This window comes from Schistocerca piceifrons, chromosome 4 (assembly GCF_021461385.2).
Source record: "Schistocerca piceifrons isolate TAMUIC-IGC-003096 chromosome 4, iqSchPice1.1, whole genome shotgun sequence".
NCBI classification, from domain to species: Eukaryota; Metazoa; Arthropoda; class Insecta; order Orthoptera; family Acrididae; genus Schistocerca; species Schistocerca piceifrons.
The window spans coordinates 656,686,157-656,713,615 of record NC_060141.1 but is presented as its reverse complement, the minus strand read 5'-3'; the positions used below and the strand labels follow the sequence as shown (position 1 = coordinate 656,713,615).

The 27,459-nt window shown below is 41.8% G+C and overlaps 1 protein-coding gene across 1 annotated transcript in view; it reads right to left on the bottom strand.

Moving 5' to 3' along the window:
* Positions 1-27,459, bottom strand: part of LOC124796095 (sodium-coupled monocarboxylate transporter 1-like) — a 128,686-nt gene that overhangs the window by 14,050 nt on the left and 87,177 nt on the right. Inside the window, exons 10-12 of the mRNA XM_047260181.1 lie at positions 20,165-20,348; positions 17,947-18,033; positions 2,445-2,620 (exon numbers count right to left, since the gene is read on the bottom strand). Coding sequence (XP_047116137.1) covers positions 2,445-2,620; positions 17,947-18,033; positions 20,165-20,348 — 447 coding nt within the window. The remainder of the gene's footprint in view (positions 1-2,444; positions 2,621-17,946; positions 18,034-20,164; positions 20,349-27,459) is intronic.

The following is a 27,459-nucleotide window of genomic DNA, read 5'->3' as shown; positions in this document are numbered from 1 at the left end:
ATATTTACAAAACAAGTATTTCTATGCTTGCTGCGGAGGATGGCCACGCAAAAAACTTGTTATTTTTATATTAATTTCGAGTATAAGACGCTCGTGAATTTTGGAGGCAATTTTCCGAAGAAAAAAGTGTATCTTATAGTCCGTAAAGTGCGGCATCAAATCACTTCCCTTAATATACAGATAGTACTACAGTGTGTGATTTCCACAATGTTCTCAGCAATCGTTACGGGAATGTGGGACTTGAGTTACTGGACTGCATATTGGCTACTGTTATGTTTTCTTATACTGTATTACAAAATATGCCTGAATGCATTATGTTTTGGTGTTTTTCATAATACTTTCGGGTCTTTCAGTTCAACAGACAGTGCTTACATAAAATTCTCTCGCTGTCTCACTGAAGATGCGCAGCAACTTCAGAATATGTGCCCATTGTACATGAGTACAAAGAAAATGAGCCAACATCAGATACATGTATTCTGTCACAGTGGATCTATGGAAAGAAAACAGTGTTTTCGAGCTGACATAATAGTGGAACGAATGCGTCAGGGAGCTTTCACAATGAATGTCGAATTTCATAAGTGTCGATATCACAGGAATACAAGCGTTCATGAAACAACTGAGACAATAACATGCTTTCTGCACAGACAGTAAGCTGTAATCGCGTCTTTATATAGACGTGTCAGCACAAAATTTATCATATCGACAAAGTAAGAGCTATGTTATTTTAGATGCGGGAACTTTCGACTCAAACGTTAGCGGGCGCGGGGTCCACGACTCTGATAATTAGTCCTTCTCCACCTCCGTCCGTCACGCAAGCATTCTGTGTTTAGGAACAAATGAGATTCTTGTTTATCACTGATTTGCCAATGTAATTCATCAATCTACCATATGACAACATTCCAGAATGCAGAATTTGGAGTTCACTGTGTCAGAAACTTTTTGACTATTAATCGTTGTTTCCCAGTAATTGAATTGAAGCAGTTTTTAATAATGCCGTTTTCCGAGCGACTGTATATTTCCTCATATAAGTGTATCATAACAAAATTAGAAAGATAATGGGAGAAAATGAGTGAAACTGACTTTGTGCCATATTTTAAAACTAGTTCATGAACCCATCATTGCCCGGGAATTAATTTTGACAATTTTCTATTACAAAGGAAAACAAAAAGGTGGTGTGTTGGAAGTGTAATAAGGAAAAAATTCATTTCCACTAATTCGTTAAAACACTTTCCAAACAGAGAAACTGTCGTACGTAGAAATGCACATAATGCACAAATGTGTAAGTACAGTATCACAATTAAGAAACGTAGTATGCAAAATACAAATTCTCTGCAATGTTTATTTAACTCAGAACTTGATTATAAACAGTATTTCTAGTTACACATTCACAGACAGCTTGGCGCAGCTGTTTCGCGTGTCTAAAATGGGATTTTGTAAACGTACATGTGGCACCATCTCTTCATAGCTTATAGAAGCCTATTGCTTTCGCAGTTAAAGCTGTCAAAAGCTCTACTAGGTGTCAGGAATTTCGTTAAGCTGAGTCAACTGTAAGAGTGTCTTAGCAAACAAGAACAAAGTATTGAAACTTCATTCATGATTCAGCATTTTATCACGCACCCCCACCAGTGTTCATGACCTCATCTCTCTTGGACTACATGTCGTACCATGATGTAATTTTGTAGTTACATTCAACAGCGTATATGGACACTGTCTGAGAAATTAATATAATAAATCTGAACGTCGTGCGTGATGTGGAACTTCTTCACGTATCTCATTGTTTATGACGTCATATCTTCTGAACTTTGGTAGGTAGGTGGTTCTTATCACACAGTGATTATTGGCTGAAAGTGAGGGGTACGCGTACTAAGTTTGGTTGAAAATGGTGCAGTAGTTTAGGAGGAGATGTGGAAAGCACACACACACAAACAAAAGCACACACACACACACACACACACACACACACACACACACACACACACACACATGTGCGCGCGCGAGCATACTTGCATAAATTTTTATAATATACATACTTATACAGACTCCTCAATTTATCCAAATCAAATCCTGCCTCAAGCGAATAACTCGACCAGTCGTCATAGACCAATATACAGCCTCATCGTAATATTAGATGACTTATGCATTTCTGTGAATTTTGGAATCGTGACAGAGAACTATATAATTCACACTCCGTATATACGTGGAACAGAATTTATATTTGACGCTAAAAAAGCTTTTCTAGATGCTACCATCCCCCAAAAACCTAAATAACCTGAGTTTGAAAGTGATATATACGACATTTATACGCATAGAATCCTTAATGCGTCAGAGGCAATCTTCACTAAAGACAAGTCTTAATTAAAAATAATTATCTCTATATATACACGAAATTCAGCGAACTGGTGTTACCACTATTGTCTGGAGTATCGCTGAAGGAATTAGCTTACCTTGCGGTACCTGTCTGAGCTACAGTTTCGATGGTAGATGTGAAATTCGCCGCGCATCCTTCGACGGAGGTGGGTAGCGTGGGATACTTCATGCGGCCCGTGGCAACGGCGTGCTGCGCCCCTGATAAAATAACTGCCACAGCCGCCATACCCAACAAGCTGCCAACAACAGCACCCTGTAATAAAAGTAGTAATGAATTGCATGAATCAGTTAATTCAATCAGCAGAACTGTAATATATAATTATGTTGACCAATGGAAATGCTGTTTCGATATGTAAATGTTCAAAAATCCGCTTCCATTGCGTTGAATCAGTTGGTGTGTTATGAGAGATGCAGAACACATCTGCTAATCTACATAAATAACAAAGTAAACGTTAATTTTTTCAAAATAGGGTGAATCGCCTATTGCAGATATTGCGGAAATGTAAAGTGCTACTGACAGGTGGTTTTCACAGAATGGATTCGCAGTCAGGGGCTCGAATTGTTAGCCAATAAACTGAAAGTGTGTATTTTTTGTGCAAACATACTTTTTTAAGTGGAACAATGCCTTTTGATATTAACGAACTAAAAGTAGGATAAATTAGAATTTCAGTGGAGTTTGTTGCAGGGTTATAGTGGGAGTCCTTTACTAGATATGGTATTTTGAAAAAGTTTCCACTCCTACACTTGTTTGTGCCATTCAACCTGCGTATTCGCTAGTTATGATTTTGTTGTGTTGGCTTTCAGTGCCCTTGTGAGTTCCTTGAGAGCACTGCGACTTGCTAGTCGGTTAGTGTGTGACAGTCCAAGCATCAGGTCGTCAGTAGACTATGGGATTTATCAATCCGGTAAACGCTGACATGCTCATGGTGTATGGAAAGAGCAAGAAGAATGCAGTTCGTTCTAGTAAGGTGTATGCGACCAGACGTCAACCATCTCGGCAGTTACTTGTGAGCCTCTTAAACCAGTTACGTGATAGTGATTGTGTAACACGTAGACAACGTAACAGAAAAAAACAAGTGACGACATAAGCGGGGGAAATTAATTTCCCTGCTGGTGTTGCAGTTGATCCGCACGTCAGCTCCCACGCAATCGCTCGAGGAAGTGGCATGAATCAGGGAAGTGTCCTACTCATTGTCCATCAACATAGATTCCATCAGCATCACATTTGTCTCCATCAAAAGCAGCATCGAAACGATTATGAGAATCGTGTTAACGTCTGTACATGGGCATTAAGACAGGATACTCCAGATGTACTATCATGTAACTTGTTGAGTGATGAAGCTACATTTACCAACCATGGCCAGGTAAACCGCTGAAATATGCGCTACTGGTCTGCTGACAATCGCCATTTGCTTCGTCAAGTGGAAAGTCAGCACCCATGGAGGGCAAATGCATGGTGTGGTATAATAAATCATTAGTTCATAAGCTCATAGGTCTGTTTTTCGTAGGCAGAACACTGAACGCGCACAAATATTGAAGACCATCTTCCACGGAAGCTAACAGACGTACCTCTACAGACTACGAGTGGCCTATGGTACCAACATATGATGGCGGAGGAGGTTCGAGTCCTCCCTCGGGCCTGGGTGTATGTGTTTATCCTTAGGATAATTTACGTTAAGTAGTGTGTAAGCTTAGGGACTGATGACCTTAGCAGTTAAGCCCCATAAGATTTCACACACACATCAGTGCACGAAGTGGAACAACGTGTGTTCACGAATTGTTTCCATATCGTTGGAATCGACGCAGAGGTCCTATGCATTGGCGGGCCAGATCTACAGATTTGATGTCTGTAGGCTTTCTTCTGCGAGGAAAGCTGATACACGGTGTCTAGAAGGACACACCATCTACACCCGATGATATGCAACGACGTATTACTGCAGCCTGATCGGACGTTTCTGCTGGAATGCTAGCACGTGTGCAGCAGTCGTGCCATACCTAACTGAAGGCGTTCACTGCCGGTGCCATTACTTATTTTGCACACAACCTGTGATGGTCAACTGCCTCGCTACTTCCCAGAATACACATAACTAATGTATGCACTTGTTGTTCATTAGAACAACAAGTACATATCGTGAATGACAAGTGCATCTCGTCAATGACTGGCACTACAATCCTGCAACCAACACCACTGACGTTCTATGTAGCCTACTTTTAATTTGTTAACATCAATTAGCATTATTCCATTTAAAAAAGTATGTTTGCCCCAAAAATGCGCTTTCTAAGCATTGTTACAATCTGGTTATTACCTAAAAATACGAAACCTTCACAACCAGTTCAAACAAATTTCGGGCTCGCAGCCGGTCGTCGTTCAAAAATTTTAAAATTCACAACTTCACAACCAATCCATTTTCCGAAAATCGCAGATCAGTAGGACTTTACATTTGCGCCATATTTGCGATACAAGTTTTAGGTTATTTGTCCTGTCTATACAAGGAATATCTGAAATGACTGTAGAAAATGAAAGGACAACCCATGTCCGCATCCCTTAGCGTCCGACGCTAGGCGTCACTGAACAACGTCACGCGCCGCCAAGATTTTTGGCGCACAATATACCATCCCAGGCGTCATGGTAGCAGGGGTGCAGGGCAAAGTTTTCAATGTATTTGTGGTGTCGAGGTAAATGAGAAGTCCAGACGAAGTTTCAAAACTTTTATTTGAAAATAGCTGCAGAAAGTGCTCCAAATTACGGTCTCCCGCTTGATTGCACTCCATGCAACAACGCTGGATTGACTGTTGCATTGTTTCAAACATTCCTGAGAGAGTGTAAATTGGATGGGAGGCTGCCATAATGTGCGCTATCAGCTCTTTATCATTTTCAATGGATGTTTAATGGACAACTGCACTCAGGTGGCCCCAGATGAAAAAATCTCTGGCGTCAAGTCTGGGGAACGTGCAGGGCATCCCACCAACCCACAGCGCCTTATCCAGTTCTCATCAAAGGGTTCATCCAAATGCATTCGCACTGGACGTGCGAATTGCGCCGGGGCGCCATGGTGTTGGCACCAAATTCGCTGTCGCTCGTTGAGGGGAACTTGTTCCATCAACTCTGGTAGACTTTCTCGTAAAAGGATTAAGTGTCTGTTTGGGTTCAGTCGTGTGGAACCAGATTATCGCCTACCGAGTTGATCTAAATGTTGACTGCGAAGCGATCTTGGTGTCCACGAACAAACGCGGCATGCGAATTTTCCCGTGCCCATACGTGTTTATTGTGGTTGTTGAACAAACCCTCTCATGTAAGGGATGCCTTATCTGGAAAAAGTACATGGTTCGGAAAGTCCGGTTCAATGGTAATCCTTCGTGAAATCCGCTAGCAGAATGCATTTCGACGTGGAAAATCGTCTGGGGGCCGAGCGGTTCTAGGCGCTTCAATCCGGAAGCGCGCGATCGCTACGGTCGCAGTTTCGAATCCTGCCTCGGGCATGGATGTGTGAGATGTCCTTAGGTTAGTTAGGTTTAAGTAGTTCTAAGCTCTAGGGGACTTATGACCACAGCAGTTGAGTCCCATCGTGCTCAGAGCCATTTGAACCATTTTTCAAGACATAACTGAAGCGATACGGGCACTCGTAGGGACCTGTGGATGGCAGTAATTATGCGTGGATGTAGCACTCAACGATTCGGAAAATGTCCAAAGTAGTTGGGTAGCGTGAGCGTTTCTATCTGCCGCCCCGTAAGTTCAGCGCATGTCTGCCTTTCCTTCCAAGAACACCACTCTATTTCCTGTCCGCTCCACACCGTGAGAAACACAAGAGTGTTCCCGTTTGATGACAAACTGACTCAGGGTGAACCAGACGCCGCAGAGTGCACAGGTGCTGCCCTCTATGCGACACCTATCAAACAGGCTTTAGCACAGCCAAAAACATCGCATTCACCTCTCAGTAAGAGGCGCAAAACCCGTACTGTTATCCCGCCTGGAATATCCGCAATCACGTCGACTACAGCGTTTGCAAATAAAGGTCATAAAATTTCAATCCGACGTCCCTTTTATCTTTAGGTCACAAATACCCTGAAATCGTTGCCTTGCAGGCCTGCTACAATGACGGCTCGCATGGCATGTTGTGTGCCTACTGTCTTGGCGGCGCCTGACGCTGATCAGCGAAGCCTAGCGCCTTACGCTAAGCGATGCGGACATGGATTGCTATGACCCACTACCACACAAGTCCTATATTTTCTACAATATATATATATATATATATATATATATATATATATATTTATATCTCAGTACAACCTGCCCTGCAACATCCCTACATATATATATATATATATATATATATATATATATATATATATATATATATGTGTGTGTGTGTGTGTGTGTGTGTGTGTATATATATATATATATATATATATATATATATATATATATATATATATGCAGGGTGATCAGAAAATGTCTGAAACGCTTGTAGGGATGTTGCAGGGCAGGTTGTACTGAGATAAAAATGTTAAGAAACAAATTCAATACGTTCTGCCGTTTCATAGTTATTTAGCATTGAAGTTAGCCAATCAGGTCGTTGCGCGCGCAAATCCAAGTTTTATGTAACCAAACAAAGCACTCGTTGCGCAACACCGCTCCTGGCAGGCCGCTTGAATGTGAGCGCGCGATGCCCCCATTGGCTCGTTTCAACGCTAAATAACTCTGAAACGGCGCAACGTATCGAATTTTTTTCTTAACATTTATGTCTGAGTACAACCTGTCCTGCAACATCCCTACAAGCGTTTCAGACATTACTGACCACCCAATATATAAAGGTCTGTAAAAATATTCGAGAACTTTGTCTACAAAAAGTTTTCTGCGTTTACTTTTTATTTATTGTGCATCGTCTCCTTCGAAATACTCTCCTGCGCAATTGATACACCGCTCCCAACGCCGTTTCCGCTTCCGGAAGTAGTCTTGGTACGTATCTAGCTGGATCGCGCGAAGCTCCGTCTGCAAATTCTCTTTTCTCTCGTATACCGTTGCAAATCTTCGCCCTTTCAACAGAGCATTCAGTTTTGGAAATAAAGAAGTCCTCAGGGCCAAATCTGAAGAGCACGGAGTATGAGGCATCAGAGTGATATCGTTTTTTGTGCAATAGTCACGCACCAACAGGGATGAATGTACGGGTGCGTGTCGTGATTCAAGAGCCAAGTATTGTCGCTCCACATTTCAAGCCTATTCCTCATCACATTTTCTCTCAGGAGTCACAACACGTACCGATCGTACGATCGATTAACAGTTTGTCCCTGTGGCACGAATTAATGGTGAACTAATCCTTAAGAGTGAAAGAAAACTATCAGCATGGTTTTTACACCTGAGCTGGCCTGACGAGTTTCTTTTGGTCTTGGAGAACCTATCCCGACCCATCATGGAGATCGTAACCGTAGACCCACGTCTCATCACCAGTTCTGGTTCTCTTAAGGAACATCTCGTTCTTACTTTCGTGATCCAAAAGCACAGATGGCGAGGTGAATCTCTCTCTCGTCTTCACTCATGAGCCATGGGATGAACATGGCGGCAACGCGATAGATTCCAAGATGCTGTGGAAGGATTTCGTGACATGAGGCAACTGAAATGACACACTCTTCTGCAATCTTTCGAATACTCAGTCTTCGATTGGCAAGCACAGTTTCGTTTACGTTCTCGACATGAGTGTCGTCGAGGGGCGTGCTGAACGAGGATGATCCTTAACCTCTGTCTCGCTGTTTTTAAACAGTGTTGACCATTCGTAACACCGAGTACTGCTTAAACACTCATCACCGTGGGCCTCCTGCATCTTTTGGTATGTCTCTATAAGGGTTGAGTTAAAATTTAATGCAGACGCGTTACTCCTCTAACTCCGCCATCTCTAAATTCGCAAATTATGCCACACAATGTCCTACTCAATACAGCGCTGAGCAGTAAGAGATATACTAGAGTCGCGCGGAGTGCCCGCGCGGTTAAAGGTGACATGTCATGTATTGCGCGGCCCCTTCCGCCAAAGGTTCCAGTCCTTCCTCGGGCATGGGTGTGTGAGTTGTTCTTGTTAGTTCAAGTAGTGTGTAAGTCTAGGGACCGATGACCTCAGCAGTTTGGTCCCTTAGGAATTCACACAAATTTGAACGTTTTTGAAGGTACAGCAATGTAACTTCCGGCAGCTATACAGGGTGACAGTTACTGAACTACATGAAATCAAATCGTCATAATTTCTGAACGGTTGGCCCAGGGCGAGATGGGAATTAGTATGCGCATTGTATGGTTTGGTTTACCGACGAAGCCCACTTTCATTTGGATGGGTTCGTCAGTATGCAAAATTGGAGCATTTGGAGGACTGAGAATCCGCATTTTGCGATGGAGAAGACTCTTCACCCTCAACGGGTGACTGGAAGATGTGTAAAGTCCAGTCACGGAATAATCGGTGCGATATTCCCTGATGGCACTGTGACTACTGAAAAGTACGTGAAGGTTTTGGAAGATGATATCATCCCCATTATCCAAAGTGACCCTGAGTTCGACAATATGTGGTTCATACAAGACGGGGCTCGACCCTCATCGAACCAGGAGAGTGTTTGATGTCCTGGATGAGCACTTTGGGAATCGCATCCTGACTCTGTGGTACCCAGAGGCCACTGGCATTGGCCTCGATTAGCCGCCATGTTCTCCGGAAGTGGACACATGCGACTCGTTTCGGTAGGGTAATATTAAAGACAAGGTATACAGCAGTAACCTCAAAACCTTTGCTGTGCTGAAAACAGACATTCAAGAGGTCATCGGCAGCAACGATGTTCCGACTCTTCAGCGGATTACGTAAAATTTCGCTATTCGTCTGCACCACATCATCGCAAATAATGACAGGCATATCGAAAATGTCCCGAATATCTGTAGTGGGGTTTACATGTTAACTAAAGGATGTGGACGCCGTAGTTTGTAATTAATTTAAGTTTATTTCACATATAGTCCAATAAGTGTCACCCTATACATTCAACATAGGTATTTTTCTTCAACACGAGGTCTTTTAAAAAAATCCATATATATATATATATATATATATATATATATATATATATATAGAGAGAGAGAGAGAGAGAGAGAGAGAGAGAGAGAGAGAGAGAATTTTCCAAATTTAAGCCGATATTTATGAACAGCCTGTGGATCAGTAAAATTGAGCCATCCGAATGCATTGCCATCTGCCAAAGAATATCAGCAATTATTTAATCCGTAATATCTTTGTGTATTCTTTTCGTAATTTCATGGTCATCTAGCCAGTGTGCAGACCAAGTGGTCAAACTCGGTATGGTTGACTGAATTAGATTGGGTTTTTCATCCTTCTCGGTTGTGTTGTTGCTGTGGTCTTCAGTCCAGAGACTGGTTTGATGCAGCTCTCCGTGCCACTGTATCCTGTGCAAGCTTCTTCATCTCCAAGTACCTACTGCAACCTACATTCTTCTAAATTTGCTTAGTGTATTCGTCTCATGGTCTACCTCTACGATTTTTACCCTCCATGCTGCCATCCAGTACTAAGTTGGTAATCGCTTGATGCCTCAGAATATGCCCTCCCAACCGATCCCTTCTTCTAGTCAAGTTATGCCACAAATTCCTCTTCTCCACAATTCTACTCAGTACTTCCTCATTAGTTACGTGATCTAGCCATCTAATTCCCTTCTCGGTATCGGCACTCAGTAAGATTATTCAATCCATCCACTTTGATTTGGTTTAATTTTCCAAACTGTCGACTTCTGATGGACGTTTTCAAACATGTTTGTATTCTGAACCATTAAATTTTGATAAATTTTGATTTAGTACATGTAATGTTTGTCTTTCGGGTTTATGGCTGTCCAACTAAAGGGTTTTGTTGCAAATTGTGCAAATGGCTTTAGATAAATGTTTTCTCATTGTTGTGACATGTGTTACCTAAAACAAGATTAAACCAAGTTCGAGAAAAAGTAAACTGAACTAGATATAGCGACCACAAAATATTGCCCATCATGTTAAAATATTAGAGTCCTGAATATCTTCTTGTAGGAAGATACTCTTAAATCCTCTATAAACCTTCCAAGTAAATACTACGAAATGCTGCAACTTGGACATTATTAATCGCGTATCATACCACAGTACAAAATACACGTAAAGGAATAATTTATTTGCTTACATAAGTAGAAATTGAAATTCCTTTCTTGACAGCGCTAGCATCATACGGCCATCTTCACTTGCGTTTTTGCAGTCGACAAACAACGTGACTTATCTTCTACTTTTGTTCCTAATAACGTAATGCATAGTAGTTAGTCAGAAAACCAACTTCAATCAGTGCTGCGGAAAGTAGTTCGAAAATTAACGTCACAGTTCCGACTAACAGCACGATTGTTGTCAGAGTAAATCTACTCAAACTGAAAAGGAAAAGCAGTGTACTACATAAGGCTGTTTTCTATACCCATGTTGGTTATTAGAAAAAGCCCCTCGTTTTCGAAAATAATCAGTAATAAATATTTTCACCTTAACAGCATGATAACTCATTGCATTAAGTACAATACTGAGTAAGTTCAACTGTTATTAACTAAGTATAGGAATATCACTACTAGATACGATTACGTTAGTTTTTGATTAACAACAAAATACACTTTTTACGGGTGAGGAAAGACTTACTTAATAAGTTAAACTTACCCCGCCAACTCGAATCTAGCACTATTATCGACTGAATCCATTCCGAACGCGAACCGACTTTGCCCGTGACTTCACAAAGCTGGTTTCGACTAAGCCAGGGATTCGGTTGATTTTTGGCCGAAATCGAAACTGTGGCTGAAACCAATACTTTCGGTCGAAACTGGTGGAAACCGAAATTTCGGACGGTCCTATACAGATATAGGGCATATGTTACTTGAAAATCTTAAACTCCGAAAGTTCTTCACCGAGAGGAGATGGACAGGGACAGCGGCTAGGTGGAAATGGACGGAGGGTAGAGGTGAAGATAGACATAGAAATGAGGAGGAGGAGATGGAGAGAGGGGGGTGAGGAAGTGGACAGAAACATGGAGGAGGAGATTAGGACATATATCCAATTTCCATACGTTTTTGGTAGTGTGCTTTCTCATTTTTTTTTCCATTCAACCAGACTGAGCCACAGGAACGCGTGGCTGGGAGCAGGTAGTAGTTATATAAACGAGCATAAAACACGTGTTGGAGACAGAGTTCGCGAAAAAGTAGCATGTTGTCACAAATGTTGATCGCAGCGAAAATTCCGCTATAGAATAGAAGTATGTCTCTCAGTGATGTTCTTTAGGCCGGGAATAATTTGTCACTCCCCCACATTCCTTTCTCTTCTCTAATGACGTCATCGCTGACGGAAGATAAAGCTCTGATCTACGTTCCTACATTTCTGGAAACATTTTAATGGATAAGATTTACCTTTTCTCTCTACTGTAGTAATCGCTATTGAGTTTATTACATATTGACTGAATTGAATAGGCTTCTTATTTTGACAACATTTGAAATCGTGAAACAGGGGATGAGAAACATGTGACGTTAGAGAAGAAAGTTAACGATTCACGTCCTGCACCACACAAATAGTGTACTTAGCACTTCTCAAAGCAAGTAACTTAAAAATACAGTGCTGGAACAACAAAATTTATATTTCGATGAATTAGTTAACTATATTTGAAAAAGCAGTAAAAATGACAGGGCTATAACTGCAAACACGTAGTCACGCAGGCCCAGAGTATCAGGCGAATCACCATTCTGATGGGTTACGACGAAGCGTTAAAGTAAGTACCTGACCGGGGGAATATTAAATCAAATATAGACAAAAGCGACGTGGGGCAGATGAAAACTGTCAGAAATCAAAATAACGGGTCCAGAGCAAAATACCATAATTATACAAATTTAGATTAACGTTATAGTCGATAATTACGGGCGGTTAAGTAATAGCAGCCACTGATGCTATGAATCAAGTAATAATCTTTATAAATTAATGGGTGTGGAAATTTTAATATTAATTGTATATTGTTTCGAGGATGGTCGAGATAATGCTAATATTATGGTATTCTGCAGATATAGGAAAACTTTTCCGTAATATTGGCGATTCGATAAATAACTGCGTTATGAAGTTATAAATTATCGCCAAGATGGAGATCTCTGTTATAATAAGTGTTTGTGGAATAAAAGACTGCCTTCGTGTACAGTAAAACACATGCAAGATTAACTTGGTGGTAAAACGTCGCCAGACTCTATCAACCTAACGTCTCAAGAGGTCCTTTCAGAACTTTTTATGTGTCGTTGTTACATTGGCCAAAGAAAAGTAGTGCCACTTTGGCAGCACAACAGTTTTTCTCGAGGAAGAGGTTTTAAATAGGGCCGGTGAAGATTCACAATTTAGCAGATCTTCACTAGAACAACACACGATTCAATGATGTATACAGTCAGAACCAGGATAAACGATTTGAAGTTACCTCCCTCGCTGGCCTCATTTCTCGTGTCTCTACCTACTTCTTGTAATTTGTATACCGCAGTTAACCGAGCAATGACTGCCAGATTTATTCTACATACATCCAAAGAAGTTTTGCATCACCTCGGTTCCGAAAGTTCCGGAACCTATAGAGAAAATTGGAATAAAGATCGACATAAACATCATTTCCGCCCTTTTTATTGCTTAGGGGAAACAACACATTGCATGTTGTACCACCATACAGGGAGATCTTCAGAGGTGGTGGTGCAGACTGCTGTACGCAGCGGTACCTCTAATACCCAGTAGCACCTCCTCTTGCTCTGATGCATGCCTGTATTCGTCGTGGCATACTATCCACAAGTTCATCAAGGCACTGTTTGTCCAGATTGTCCCACTCCTCAACGGCGATTCGGCGCGGATCCCTCAGAGTGGTTGGTGGGACACGTCGTCCATAAACAGCCCTTTTCAATCTATCCCAGGCATGTTCAATAGGGTTGATGTCTGGAGAACATGCGATGTCGTTATCCTGAAGGAAGTGGCTCACAAGATGTGCACGATAGGGGCGCGAATTGTCATCCATGAAGACGAATGCCTCTCCAATATCCTGCCGATATGGTCGCACTATCGGTCGGAGGATGGTATTCGCGTATCGTTACGGCGCCTTCCATGACTACCAGCGGCGTATGTCGGCCCCACATAATGCCACCCCAAAACAGCACGGACCCTCCAACTTGCTGCACTCGCTGGACAGTGTGTCTAAGGCGTTCAGCCTGGACGGGTTGCCTCCAAAATCGTCTCCGACGATTGTCTGGTTGAAGGCATATGCGACACTCGTCGGTGAAGAGAACGTGATGCCAATCCTGAGCGGTCCATTCGGCATGTTGTTGGCCCATCTATACCGCAGTGCATGGTGTCGTGGTTGCAAAGATGGACGTCGCCATCGATGTCGGGAGAGAAGTTTCAAATCATGCAGCATATTTCGCACAGTCTGAGTCGTAACACGACGTCCTGCGTCTGCACGAAAAGCATTATTCAACACTGTGACGTTGCTGTCAGTATTCCTCCGAGCCATAATCCGTAGGTAGTGGTCATCCACTGCAGTGGTAGCCCATGGGCGGCCTGAGCGAGGCATGTCATCGACAGTTCCTGTCTCTCTGTATCTCCTCCATGTCCGAACAACATCGCGTTAGTTCACTTCTAGACACTTGGACACTTCCCTTGTTGAGAGCCTTGCCAGGCAAAAAGTAACAATGCGGACGCGATCGAATCGCGTTATTGACCGTATAGGCATGATTGAACTATAGACAACACGAGCCGTGTACGTCCTTCCTGGTGGAATGACTAGAACAGATCGGCTGTCGGACCCCTTCCGTCAAATGGGTGCTGTTCATGCATTGTTGTTTACATCTTTTGGCATGTTTAGTGACATCTCTGAACAGTCAAAGGGACTGTGTCTGTAATACAATATCCACAGTCAACGTCTATCTTCAGGAGTTCTGGGCACCGGGGTGATGCAAAACTTTTTTGATGTGTGTATGTTCAAAACGAACGACTAAAGCATTTTTTTTTTTACTTGCTTCGGTGCGACTACATTTGTAAAACACTGGGCGCCTTTGTGTTTTTCATCGAATACTTCAGTGCACCTCTTTATGTGATTTTGAGTATTATTGTAAGCTCCACAACTGTCCTTTGATTCTAGAAGTAGCCTTAATCATGTTCATTGTACCGTAATCAATGAAAGTCTAGAGTTAATTAGTCCTGTCAGTAGTAAACGAAAGCTGATATCAAGGACGCGATGGAAAAGAGAATCTCTCGGACACTTTTCCAGTTTTTCAGTTTCCAACAGCGCGGAGGGGAGAATACTGTCGATTACGGAACAAAATATGTATTCTGTGAACATTGCATCCAGATTTTAACGTTCGTCATAAACTGCAAAGTAATATGACACTGTAACACGATTACTGTGACTGTCAACGATTAACAACAGTTGTAATAGATGTGCACTACCCAGCTATTAGCACGCTACATAGAGTAACGACGCCACTCGTTGGACGTCAGAGCAATAAAAGCAAAATATATAGACAGTTGTAAAATGGTTTCAGCAGCTTTTACGACACTGTAAATCCGGTTCTCAACAGGACGCCGTTGCAACCTACTTGCATGGATGTGTGAAACGTTCCTTTGAGAACAGGGCTGTTGTAATGCTGTTAATGTTTGCAGTCCTGACAGGGCAAGAAATGAGGCACAATAAAGTAATTGTAAGAGCAGGTTACTGCTTTGAATAAAGTAATCATAGGAATCTAAAATGGTCTGCTTGATCGTGAATACTAAAAAATTCCAATAAAATTAATAAAATCCATAAACACCCAGTTTTACCCACTGTATTTTTTACATTTTTTTCTCAACACTGCTTGAGGCGGAAACTTTAAATAGGTTAACTAACGGATCAACTGCAAAAGCTATAGTTGTTCACATACACACATAGGGAAAAACGGTCTTGAGAAATATATATACGCTGCAATGCAGGTCTCTGCACTTAATGGGGGACTAAATGCGTCATCTGAACATGTTTCAGTAGCCAATTCCAATCTAAAATTCCAACTAGCTCTGATCTTTACCTTTTCAATTGGTAGTATCTGGATCTAGTACGCGACAATCAGGGACCCGAAATCAAATTCTAGTCTAGAACATAACTTTAACTATTTATAAATAATGAAATTATGTTTCATGAGAAGACAACAGAATAACGTTGAAAAGTCAGTGATAGTATGATTCGGTGATTTCTATAGTATCTGTATGAGCAACCTGTGGATACGTTTCTTCCAGTAATTTATCTAGTTGTCATATCTATCGCGTTATTGCTGCATTATGTCGAGGTATCCTCATCCTCATGAATTTTCGTGTGCAGCTCGCATTATTGACATCAATATCGTGCATTTGTCGTGATCTTTACGTGGGTAATAAAATAGAATGTGCTCTTCAACAGTTACAGTGTTTAACAATATAGATCTCATTAATAAATTTTCCAGATTTTTACCTCTTTTTTCCTTTCTTTGGTATTCAAATTTTCTTTAATGAGGAATAGAAACGGGATAACAGAATGGTTAAAACTAACAATGGAAACGTAATTCGAGTTTGACTGAGAAATGTATGCTAGCAACTGCTGTTTCAATAAGTCGTTCTCTCATTTCGCCGCGTCAAATGTGTTCACCGACCTTAGTATTACTGAAATACGTTCATCACTGTACAACGTTGACTGACTGTTTTCACTGTTTCGTAATTTCTATTAACTGTGGCCACTAAAAGACCAATCCCATTAATAATACGTCAATTGTATTCATGTTTTTCAGCTATTTTTCTTTATTTCTTTCCCTGACGTGCACTACACATGCAGCTTACGTTACACAGTTCTACACTCCTGGAAATTGAAATAAGAACACCATGAATTCATTGTCCCAGGAAGGGGAAACTTTATTGACACATTCCTGGGGTCGGATACATCACATGATCACACTGACAGAACCACAGGCACATAGACACAGGCAACAGAGCATGCACAATGTCGGCACTAGTACAGTGTATATCCACCTTTCGCAGCAATGCAGGCTGCTATTCTCCCATGGAGTCGATCGTAGAGATGCTGGATGTAGTGCTGTGGAACGGCTTGCCATGCCATTTCCACTTGGCGCCTCAGTTGGACCAGCGTTCGTGCTGGACGTGCAGACCGCGTGAGACGACGCTTCATCCAGTCCCAAACATGCTCAATGGGGGACAGATCCGGAGATCTTGCTGGCCAGGGTAGTTGACTTACACCTTCTAGAGCACGTTGGTGGCACGGGAGACATGCGGACGTGCATTGTCCTGTTGGAACAGCAAGTTCCCTTGCCGGTCTAGGAATGGTAGAACGATGGGTTCGATGACGGTTTGGATGTACCGTGCACTATTCAGTGTCCCCTCGACGATCACCAGTGGTGTACGGCCAGTGTAGGAGATCGCTCCCCACACCATGATGCCGGGTGTTGGCCCTGTGTGCCTCGGTCGTATGCAGTCCTGATTGTGGCGCTCACCTGCACGGCGCCAAACACGCATACGACCATCATTGGCACCAAGGCAGAAGCGACTCTCATCGCTGAAGACGACACGTCTCCATTCGTCCCTCCATTCACGCCTGTCGCGACACCACTGGAGGCGGGCTGCACGATGTTGGGGCGTGAGCGGAAGACGGCCTAACGGTGTGCGGGACCGCAGCCCAGCTTCATGGAGACGGTTGCGAATGGTCCTCGCCGATACCCCAGGAGCAACAGTGTCCCTAATTTGCTGGGAAGTGGCGGTGCGGTCCCCTACGGCACTGCGTAGGATCCTACGGTCTTGGCGTGCATCCGTGCGTCGCTGCGGTCTGGTCCCAGGTCGACGGGCACGTGCACCTTCCGCCGACCACTGGCGACAACATCGATGTACTGTGGAGACTTCACCCCCCACGTGTTGAGCAATTCGGCGGTACGTCCACCCGGCCTCCCGCACGCCCACTATACGCCCTCGCTCAAAGTCCGTCAACTGCACATACGGTTCACGTCCACGCTGTCGCGGCATGCTACCAGTGTTAAAGACTGCGATGGAGCTCCGTATGCCGCGGCAAACTGGCTGACACTGACGGCGGCGGTGCACAAATGCTGCGCAGCTAGCGCCATTCGACGGCCAACACCGCGGTTCCTGGTGTGTCCGCTGTGCCGTGCGTGTGATCATTGCTTGTACAGCCCTCTCGCAGTGTCCGGAGCAAGTATGGTGGGTCTGACACACCGGTGTCAATGTGTTCTTTTTTCCATTTCCAGGAGTGTATAAGAGAAAGTGATAAGGCAAAATTTGTACAATGATTTATTATGTGTTTTACTTCACACTTTTTTATCACTGCCAGTGGAACAGAGATAATGTCTTTAGATGGAATTTGGATTCACATTCCTGCGTTAGCTAATCAGAAAAATTGAAAATTCCATTGATCGCTCGTCATTGATATCCCATCATATACGCTGTTCATAGCATTTTCGTATTACGGTTGCTTTTCAGTATCTTAGGTTTTAACCAGAGAGAGGTGTAATGAAATATCTGTAAGTGTAACGGCAGCTTCTTACCTTGGTGTTTGCTGACGGCACAAGCATGCCAAGCGTGAAGAGACCCAACAGGGCACCGTTGGACACGCCACCAATACTGTATCCCAGCTGTGGGCATTTAAAACGTTTGTTTCAGGCACACAAATTAAATGACACTTTTTGGCATTTTTAATATATGACTGCGAGTAAAATACAAGTTTTTGAATGTTACTTATTTATTTACTGAAATGACTGACTTTCGGCGTGATGTATTATCTCTTGACGTCATATCGATCACTTTGTGCCGCGAGTACCTCTTGTAATTAGTCTCTGACATCTTTCAACTGACGTACTGTGCCATGTTTACATTGTTGAAGGAGATGAGATAGGAAGGAGAGGATGAAATAGTTCGTAGTCTGGTTCTCTCAAAATAACACCAAGGACGGCAATGAGATTGGAAATGCGAAAAAGTTTGGATTAACTCTGCTATTCGCACATAATTTGGGGCTAGAAACCATAAGTCACCACCTCTCCGTCATTTGCTGGGCAAAAAAACCCCAAAGCAAATTTCCTCTGTCGCCAGTATTCGGTATCTGTATTGGCAACAGTCGGTAGCTACCTACCAGTCGAAATTGTACGAGGTATTGATAGAGACAACCGCATCCGATTATTCCAAAAATGTGGACGTGCGAAATTTTAAATTTTCACTCCCTGTCGAAATCGGAATCTTGTGCATACATACACATCCTAATAAGGGGCGAAGAAAAATAGAAAAAAAGCTAATTTAAAACAATTCGTTTAAAAAAGAAACCACTGCTGCCAAGCATCGGCTTCTAGTACCGCGAAGAGTCTCAAAACTATATGTGTGAAACACACTCTTTATAAAAGAGAAAGGTGATAGAAATTACGCAGCTAAATTGTTGTTTTACAAAGAAGTGTGTTTCCATTCGAGAAATTTACCAATGGTAGCAATTATCTGATGAGATTTGGACGTACCATCCCTGGCTTTGGTGAAATCCTCTTCTACGGTTTATCTCTTAAGTTAGAGACCCAAATTCACGTCTTTGCTTACAGTGAAGCATTATTTTAGTAAGAACTTTTAAGATCGTTAAGGAACTCAGCGATCGTAATTAACGCCGAAATAAAATGTAGCAGTCGAGATTACAAAATTATGTTCTATCCAGTGATGGTTTCGGTAATAACGACCAAACAGACCGAAGGTGTAGGTGGTGAGTCGAGCGAGTGATCACGACCTCTACGTGGTACCAGCTGCTGTCGGTCACCAACTGCTCCAGTGACAGATACTGGCTCTTATCACTCACCCCCTCTCCATCTGGAGCCACAGTCTGAAAATGATAGTAATTACCATAAGCAGTTACCAACAAAGGCGTAACATAAATTTAATTTGTAAGTAGGCTGTTCGGGTTTTTTTATTGGTAACGCCACGTAGCGATCTGTATGAAAATCACTGGCTGTGCTGTGTGCAGTCTGTGGCTGGTTAGCATTGTTGTAATATTCGCTATTGTAGTGTTGGGCAGTTGGCTGTTAACAGCGCGTAGCGTTTCGCAGTTGGAGGTGAGCCGCCAGTAGTGGTGGATGTGGAGAGAGAGATGGCGGAGTTTTGAGAGTGGATGAACTGGACAGAGACAGTAAATTTGTAAGACTGGATGTCATGAACTGATATATATATATATATATATATATATATATATATATATATATATATATATATATATATAATGGCTATTGAACACTATTAAGGTAAATACATTGTTTGTTCTTTATCAAAATCTTTCATTTGCTAACTATGCCTATCAGTAGTTAGTGACTTCAATAGTTAGAATCTTTATTTAGCTGGCAGTATTGGCGCTCGCTGTATTGCAGTAGTTTGAGTAACGAAGATTTTTGTGAGGTAAGTGATTCATGAAAGGTATAGGTTACTGTTAGTCAGGCTCATTCTTTTGTAGGGATTATTAAAAGTCAGATTGCGTTGCGCTAAAAATATTGTGTGGCAGTTTAGTGTTGATCAGAATAAGTAAAGAGAGTAATGTCTGAGTACGTTTAGTTTTGCTCAGCTGTTAGAAAAGCAAATAATGTAAGAGGTTTATCAGCACAGTCATTCATAAATTTTTCTAAGGGGACGTTTCAAATTTTGTATTTTTATATTATTTTAGTGGTAAAATTTGTGGTCACTTTTGCCTCAAGAAACACAGGTACATTGTTAAAGATTCAATTTTCACTAGCTGGCAACGGATCTCACCTCAAGCACGGTGCCCAGCTTCTCTACTACAAAGACCAAAGCTATGGTGATAGCTCCCACTACAAGCACGATGCTCTGCATGATGAGGTTCACCACGATGTCGGACTTCTTCCCTGGCATCAGAGGAAGCAAAAAGTCCTCGTAGATGGTCCCAGATAGTGCGTTAAGGCAACCAGACATGGAACTGAAAGGACAGGAAAAGTTTCGAAAACAGTCCTTTTTCTCTGACATGGAACATGCAATTCATCGGCAAATGTTAGCTAATTACACTCAGTAGAAAGATCAAGTTTAACTATTCACTTACCATTACGTAATTTTCTTCAGTATAATTACTTATCATTTGAGATACATACTGATGTTGCACGAAGACAGACTTCACATCTTGATTGGCTATTCCTCGTCATCGATTTACGCAGTTATGTAATTTCTCTGGCTGTGTAGCTCTCACGTAGCAACGTCGTCACGTATACAAATGTGGAAGGAGAGTCGTCTACTAAACCTGCTTGTAAACTGCCGAAAGTGTGTTCTATGATTTTTGGTGGAGTACAGATAAGCAGTCCCCATCACTTGTCTTGGTGAGTGTGAAAGCCATACTCAAGTTTGGAGTCGTACTACAACAATATCAAGTTAATTCGGTGGACTCAGCTGCTTTATCTACCTGACTCACGAAGCGGATCATTGGGTATTATGTTGTAAAGGGAGGTAGCCTATGTAACCCACTCGTATCAGTTATATTCAGTATATCCCTCGGATGATTCCAGTTCCTAAAACATTCACAATTGGATCAATTTTCTGCCTGTAACAGCCCTGCTAATTTGTAGCTACTGCATTAGAACATCACTTTTTACCCATGTGTCTTCGATTTTTCCCGTATATTAGGAATGCTGTCCGAAGAACGGACAGCGAGACCGCATTATTTTAATGTAACGTCTTGATTAATGAGGTAAGGTACATCATACAGGAAGAAAACTGTCCATAAATGTTGCTACTTTGTATTAGCTGGACGCATCAAGTATCTGTACAACTTGTAAAATTTTATTTGATACATTTACAGTTACCAAACGTCGAATATGTTACAAAACAATTACATCCCTGCTTTAGAGCACTGAGCACTAGAGACTGACCAACCATTAGTCAACTTTTTAAAGCAAGTGCACTGGCTAACTACGGGTTAAAGTAAGAAGAAAAAAAATTTATAACTATGGTATTAGGACTAGCAATAACCGAGACTGTATTTAATATCGCTGTGAATCAGGAATTTAGGAAAAACTGGAACTTATCGTGAGCTGTCCCCTAGGAATTTGTAGTTACTGCCGCCCATCACGGTTTGCAACAAAAAATGTACGTTCGTCACGCATACGTAAGAATTGTATTGCGTACGATATGTATAGAAAGGCTTTTCAGCTCTGCGCTAGTCATGAAATGTAATGAATTTTCAACTTTCAAAGCCTCTTGTCAGTAGCTTTCTTTGGCAGCTATAAAACGATGTAGAGTGGGTCACTTTACGTGCCACAGATACATGTTTAGCTTGTTTGTATGTTGACCTATTGGCCATCTGTCGATCACTAAACACTTCTGTGCCTTAAATTTAGTACACAAGACAGATTATTCTTTGACTGTACTCACGTTACTAGAGAAACGTAATTTGATTTAAGAAAAGAAATAGTATCGTAAATCAGTTTCAGAAATAATTTTTAATCAGACCATAGGAAAGAAAAAGGATTGTTGGGGTAGGTCTCGTAAGTCTGAGAGTGTACTCTGCGAAATTGATTAGTATTAATTTGTTGTGGACGTGTTGTTGGATGGGTATCAGATGGGTCCGTCCAGTTCGTTTTCAGTCGATAGTTAGTCCAAGATATTTTGATGTTTTAGTAAGTTGGATGAGTTGGATAGTGTATAAATCGGGACGACTAAAGTGACTGGTGGTAAATCCATTGATCTGATGGGATTGATTTTAACGCACCATAGGTTGCGCGCCCACGTGAACTTACAGCAATGGTTATGGACAAACTACTGGGAACTCTGAAGTACTGGGTGTGGGTAGGGAAGGTGTCTTGAAGCAGACAGTACGGAGCAGACTGGTTTGGCGCCAATCCTGAGACTACTGCTGCGGCTTAAGTGCGACTCTGCTGTCCGTTGCCATCCACTCCTAACGAACTTCGGCTGCCTACTTGGCTACAGATTCAGTTTATTGCAGCTGCTATAGTAATATGAGCATGGGTATTAGATTTATAAGCAAGTATTGCAAAAGGTTACTGGTTGCAGTTTTCTGTTATTATTCAAGAAAGTGAATGTTTAACAAACGTATTTAAGAAACATACAGTTCCTCGTCGTATGTAAAATAACACGCTCAATGGAGAACTTCATCGAAATATGTATATAGTTCTCCATTGCGCGTGTTGTGGCCGTGGCTGTCAGTATAAAATCTTTGCTTGTTGACAATCAGCTGGAGACCAGTTATTTTTATGGTGAGAGACAGTGGCAGTAGCGCTCTCGACGAGGAAAGACTGAGCCACGCGTCCATAGGGCATTCGTCGGCACTGCTCGGTAACAGTCTTAATGCTTTTATAGCGTTTCAGTACCGCGATCGCTCTTTGCTTACGCGTCAGCGTGGAAGCGACCCATAGCAAATTGTGGCATGTGGTTTGAAATGCTGAATGTTGGCAGAAGTGTTAACGTTTACTGAGCGTTTGGGTAAATTATAATTCATGACCTCTCAACAATCGATGTTCGCACTTGAAACAGTCATCATAGAATCCCTGGAGGAATTATTAAATGGGATTAGCTACAAAGAAAGTTTGTTGGAAAAGCAACGAAAGACTGCGGCCTAATATGGCTGGGGGGGAGGAATATCAACAACGACGTTATAACCATTGGTATCGTAACTTTGTCCAGCGACAGTTAAATTACAACATGTCATGACTCTACATATAGAAAACTTCTGTCAAGTGATTCTGGAAGCGAAAGCCTCAGCAAGTGTATCTGTAATTAGACAGAAGGCAAAACCAACCTGAATGAAAGCAATGACTCACAGTTAACAGGAATTTCCACAGAAACAGCAATAACATGAAATCCTAACGATTGCCTCTGAATTTACGATGATTTCAAGCACGGAAATACGCTATACCACTGTCGCCAAGAAGATGCACACCTCATTCTTCCCCAGAAATACCAAGTAAAACTTCAAGCTGCCGAATATTATTCACTGAGACTTAGCTTCCATTACAGAAGAGAAAGGTCACAGATAAATGTAGTACCTAATATTCCTATCGTAATAACATTTTTTGTGGCTAGAGCTGCTGTAATTTATCAATGTTTTTTACAACAAGTAGTGTAACTGATTTCACTCTATACTAATTTTCGTGGTGATTAGTCATTGAAAAGTCCTGCCAAGATTATAAAATCATAATATCAGGCGGTATTCCGATCCACACTGAAAATTAAATGCGTAATTTTGTTGGTTTTTTTATACATATTACGTAAAAGTCATATATTGTCCATGTCCTATAGTGCTGAAGAGGCAGATATGCTGTTCAGTCAAACATACCTACAAGATCTTCAAGCAGTGCGAGGCAATATCAGTCGAGCTGCAAGTGTATTCCCAGAACCTCCCAGATGTATGTACCTTTCAACCATATCGGTAAGAATGGATTGCAGTTCCAGTGGCCTAAACAATACGAACACACTTTTGCTGTGTACCAGACCCATGATTAGTAACTTTTTCGGTGGGTAAGCCAATAACCTACAGGAATTGCCTTTGGCTAGTTATCAAAACATCTTCTCTCCCGTGTTGAAAACAATTCAGCTCTCCCTTGCCACTGGGGTGGGAAACTGCCCCTAACGGTGGAAGAATCAGCAATGATCAGAGGCATGATGATGCAGAAGGTAATGAAAACCACTGTATAAAAGACACATAATACGTAGCGACAGGACAGGTGGCGGAAGATTCCGCTCTAGTCCACATTTCGGAGCTCCTGGAGGGGACTGCCAATGAGGAAATGACCTTTCGAAAAATAATGAATAATCAATGAAAGTATAACGTTCACCGAGTCGGGGCGTGGAATGTAAGAGGTTTGAACGTGGTAGGGAAGCTAGGAAATGTGAAAAGGGAAATGGTGAGGCTCATTCTAGATACGAGGGGTCGTTGAAGTGAAATGGAAAGAAAACAAGGATTTCTGGTCAGATCAGAATAGGTAATATCAACAGCAGCAGAAAAGGGTATAGCAGTAGTAGGATTCGTTATGAATAGGAAGATAAGACAGAGAGTGAATTACTGTGAACGGTTCTGTCATAGAGCTGTTCTCATAAGATTCACAGCAAACCATCACCGACAACAGTTCAGGTGCCGAAGTCGTAAGCCGAAGATGAAAAGATAGATAAAGTATATGGCGATAGTTAATGGGTAATTCAGCACGCAATTGGATATGAAAATGAAAATCTAATACTCATGGGGGACCGAAATGCGGTTGAGGGGGAAGGAGTAGGAGAAAGGGTACGAGAGAATATGGGCTTGGTATTAGGAATGAGAGAGGAGAAAAAGTAATTGAGTACTGCAATAAATTTCACCTGGTAATAGCGATACTCTGTTCAAGAACCACAAGAGGGAGAAGTGTACTTGAAAAAGGCCCAGAGACACTCGGCTACATTACGTAAAGGTGTGGTATAAATTCTGAAATGGGATACTGGATTGTAAGACGTACCCAGGAGCAGATGTGTAGTCAGATCACACTGTAGTAGTGATGAAGTGTAGGTTGAAGTTCCAAAGACCAATCAGGATGCATCAATGCAGAAAGTAGTGTGGGATACGAAAGTACTAAGGGATGAAGACACACACTTGAAAATACTGCGATAATGTCCAGTAGGAAGTTCCGTTGAAGAGGAACGGATATCTCTAAAAAGGGCAATAACAGAAGCTGGAGAGAAGATTATAGGAACAAGAAAGGTAACTGAGAAGAAACATTGGGTAACAGAAGAAATATTTCGGTTGGTATACGAAGGAAAGAATTTCAAAAATGTTCGGACAAATTCAGGAATACAGAAATTAAAGGCACTTAGGAATGATGTAAATAGGAAGTACAGGGAAGCTGAGGCGAAACGGCTGCATGAAAAATGTGAGGAAATCGAAAAAGAAATGATTGTCATAAGGACCGACTCAGCATACAGAAAAGTCAAAACAGCCTTCGATGAAATTAAAAGCAAGGGCGAGAAAATTAAGAGTGAAATGGAAATTTCACTGTTAAATACAGAGGAGAGAGCGAATAGATAGAAAAACTAGACTGAAGGCCTCTATGAGGCAGAACAATATACGTAATAGAAGAAGAAAAAGGAGTTGATATAGAAGAGATAGGGTATTCAGTACTTGAGGTGAAAAACATAGAAGTAGATATCCTCGGTGTACAAAGCATCTTAAATCATTTAATAAAGGCAAAGCCTCCGGTCCAGATTGTATTCCAGTCAGGTTCCTTTCAGAGTATGCCGATACAATAGGTCCTTATTCAACAATTATATACAACTGCTTGTTCGCAGAAAGATCAGCACCTGAAGACTGGAAAATTACTCAAGTCACACCAGCACCCAAAAAGGGAAATACGAGTAATCGGCTGAATTACAGGTGCGCGTCACTAACGTCGATTTGCAGTAGGATTTTGGAGCATATACTGTGTTCAAATGTTATAAATAGGTAATAGAAAACGATTTATTGACACATAGTCAGCTCGTATTCAGAAAATGTCGTTCTTGTGAAACGCAAACAGCTCATTATACTCATGAAGTAATGAGTCCTATCAACAGGGGATGTCAAATTGAATCCAAATTTCCATATTTCCAGAAGGCTTTAGACACCGTTCCTCAAAAGCGTCTTCTTAACAAACAGAGTGCCTTTGGAATATCGACTGCGTTGTCTGACTCGATTCGTGAGTTCCTGTCAGAAAGGTCACAGTTCGTAGTAATAGATGTAAAGTCATAGAGTAAAACAAAAGTAATATCCGACGCTTCTCAAGGAAGTGTTATAGATCCTCTATTGTTCCTGACCTATATTAACGACATACGAGACAATCTGAGTCGCTCTCTTAAGATTGATTGCAGATGATGCTGTCATTTACCGTCTTCTCAAGTCATCTGATGATCAAATGAAATGTAAAGTGACTTAGATAAGATATCTGTATGGTCTGAAAAGTAGCAACTGACCCTGAATAAAGAAAAGCGTGAAGTTATTCGCATGAGTACTAAAAGAAATCCCCTAAATTTCCATTACGCGATAAGTCACACAAGCCTGAAGGCTGTAAATTCAACTAAATACTTAGGGATTACAATTTCAAATAAACTAAATTGGAACGATCACACAGATAATGTTGTGGTTAGAGCAAACCAAAGACTGCGATTTATTGGCAGAACGCTTAGAAGGCGTAACAGGTCTACCAAAGAAACTGCTTACACCACGCTTGTCCGCCCTATTCTGGAGTACTGCTGTGCAGTGTGGGATCTGCATGAGGTGGGACTCACTGATGACATCGAAAAAGTACAATGGAGGGCAGCTCGTTTTGTATTATCGTGAAACAGGGGAGATAGTGTCACAGACATGATACGTGCATTGGAGTGGCAATCATTAAAAGAAAGGCGTTTTTCGTTGCGACGGGATCTTCTCATGAAATGACCAGTTTACTCCTCCGATTGCGAAAACGTGCTGTTGGCATCCACCTACACATGGGGAAATGATCATCACTTTAAAATAAGAGAAATCAGGGCTCGAACAAAAAATTTAAGTGCTCGTTTTTCACGCGCGCCATTCGAGAGTGGAACGGTAGAGAGACACTTTTAAGGTGGTTCATTGAACCCTCTGCCAGGCACTTTATTGTGAATAGCAGAGTAATCACGTAGATGTAGATGTAAGAGAGCTTTGTATGACTTAAGAACAAATGAGGCACAGTGAATAGATAACATTCCATCAGATTGTATGAGTCTGGCGACACACTAACTGTCTTTCGGAAAAACATCATGCACAGAACACTGCAAGAGCCGGAAAGTGCGACAACTGAAGCACAATCACGTTGATGGATCATACATCCAAGTTGCTGACAAGAATATTATACAGAAGAATGGAAAACGAAACTGGGGATGGGCTAGATGATGATACGTTTGGTATTAGGAAAGGTAAAGGTACCAGAAAGACAGTTCTGACGTTGCGTTTTGATAATGGAAGCATGACTAATTTGTCGACCGGGAGAAAACGTTTGACAATGTCAAACGATGCCAGATTTTCGAAATTCTGAGAAAAATAGGCTAGACTGTAGGGAGAG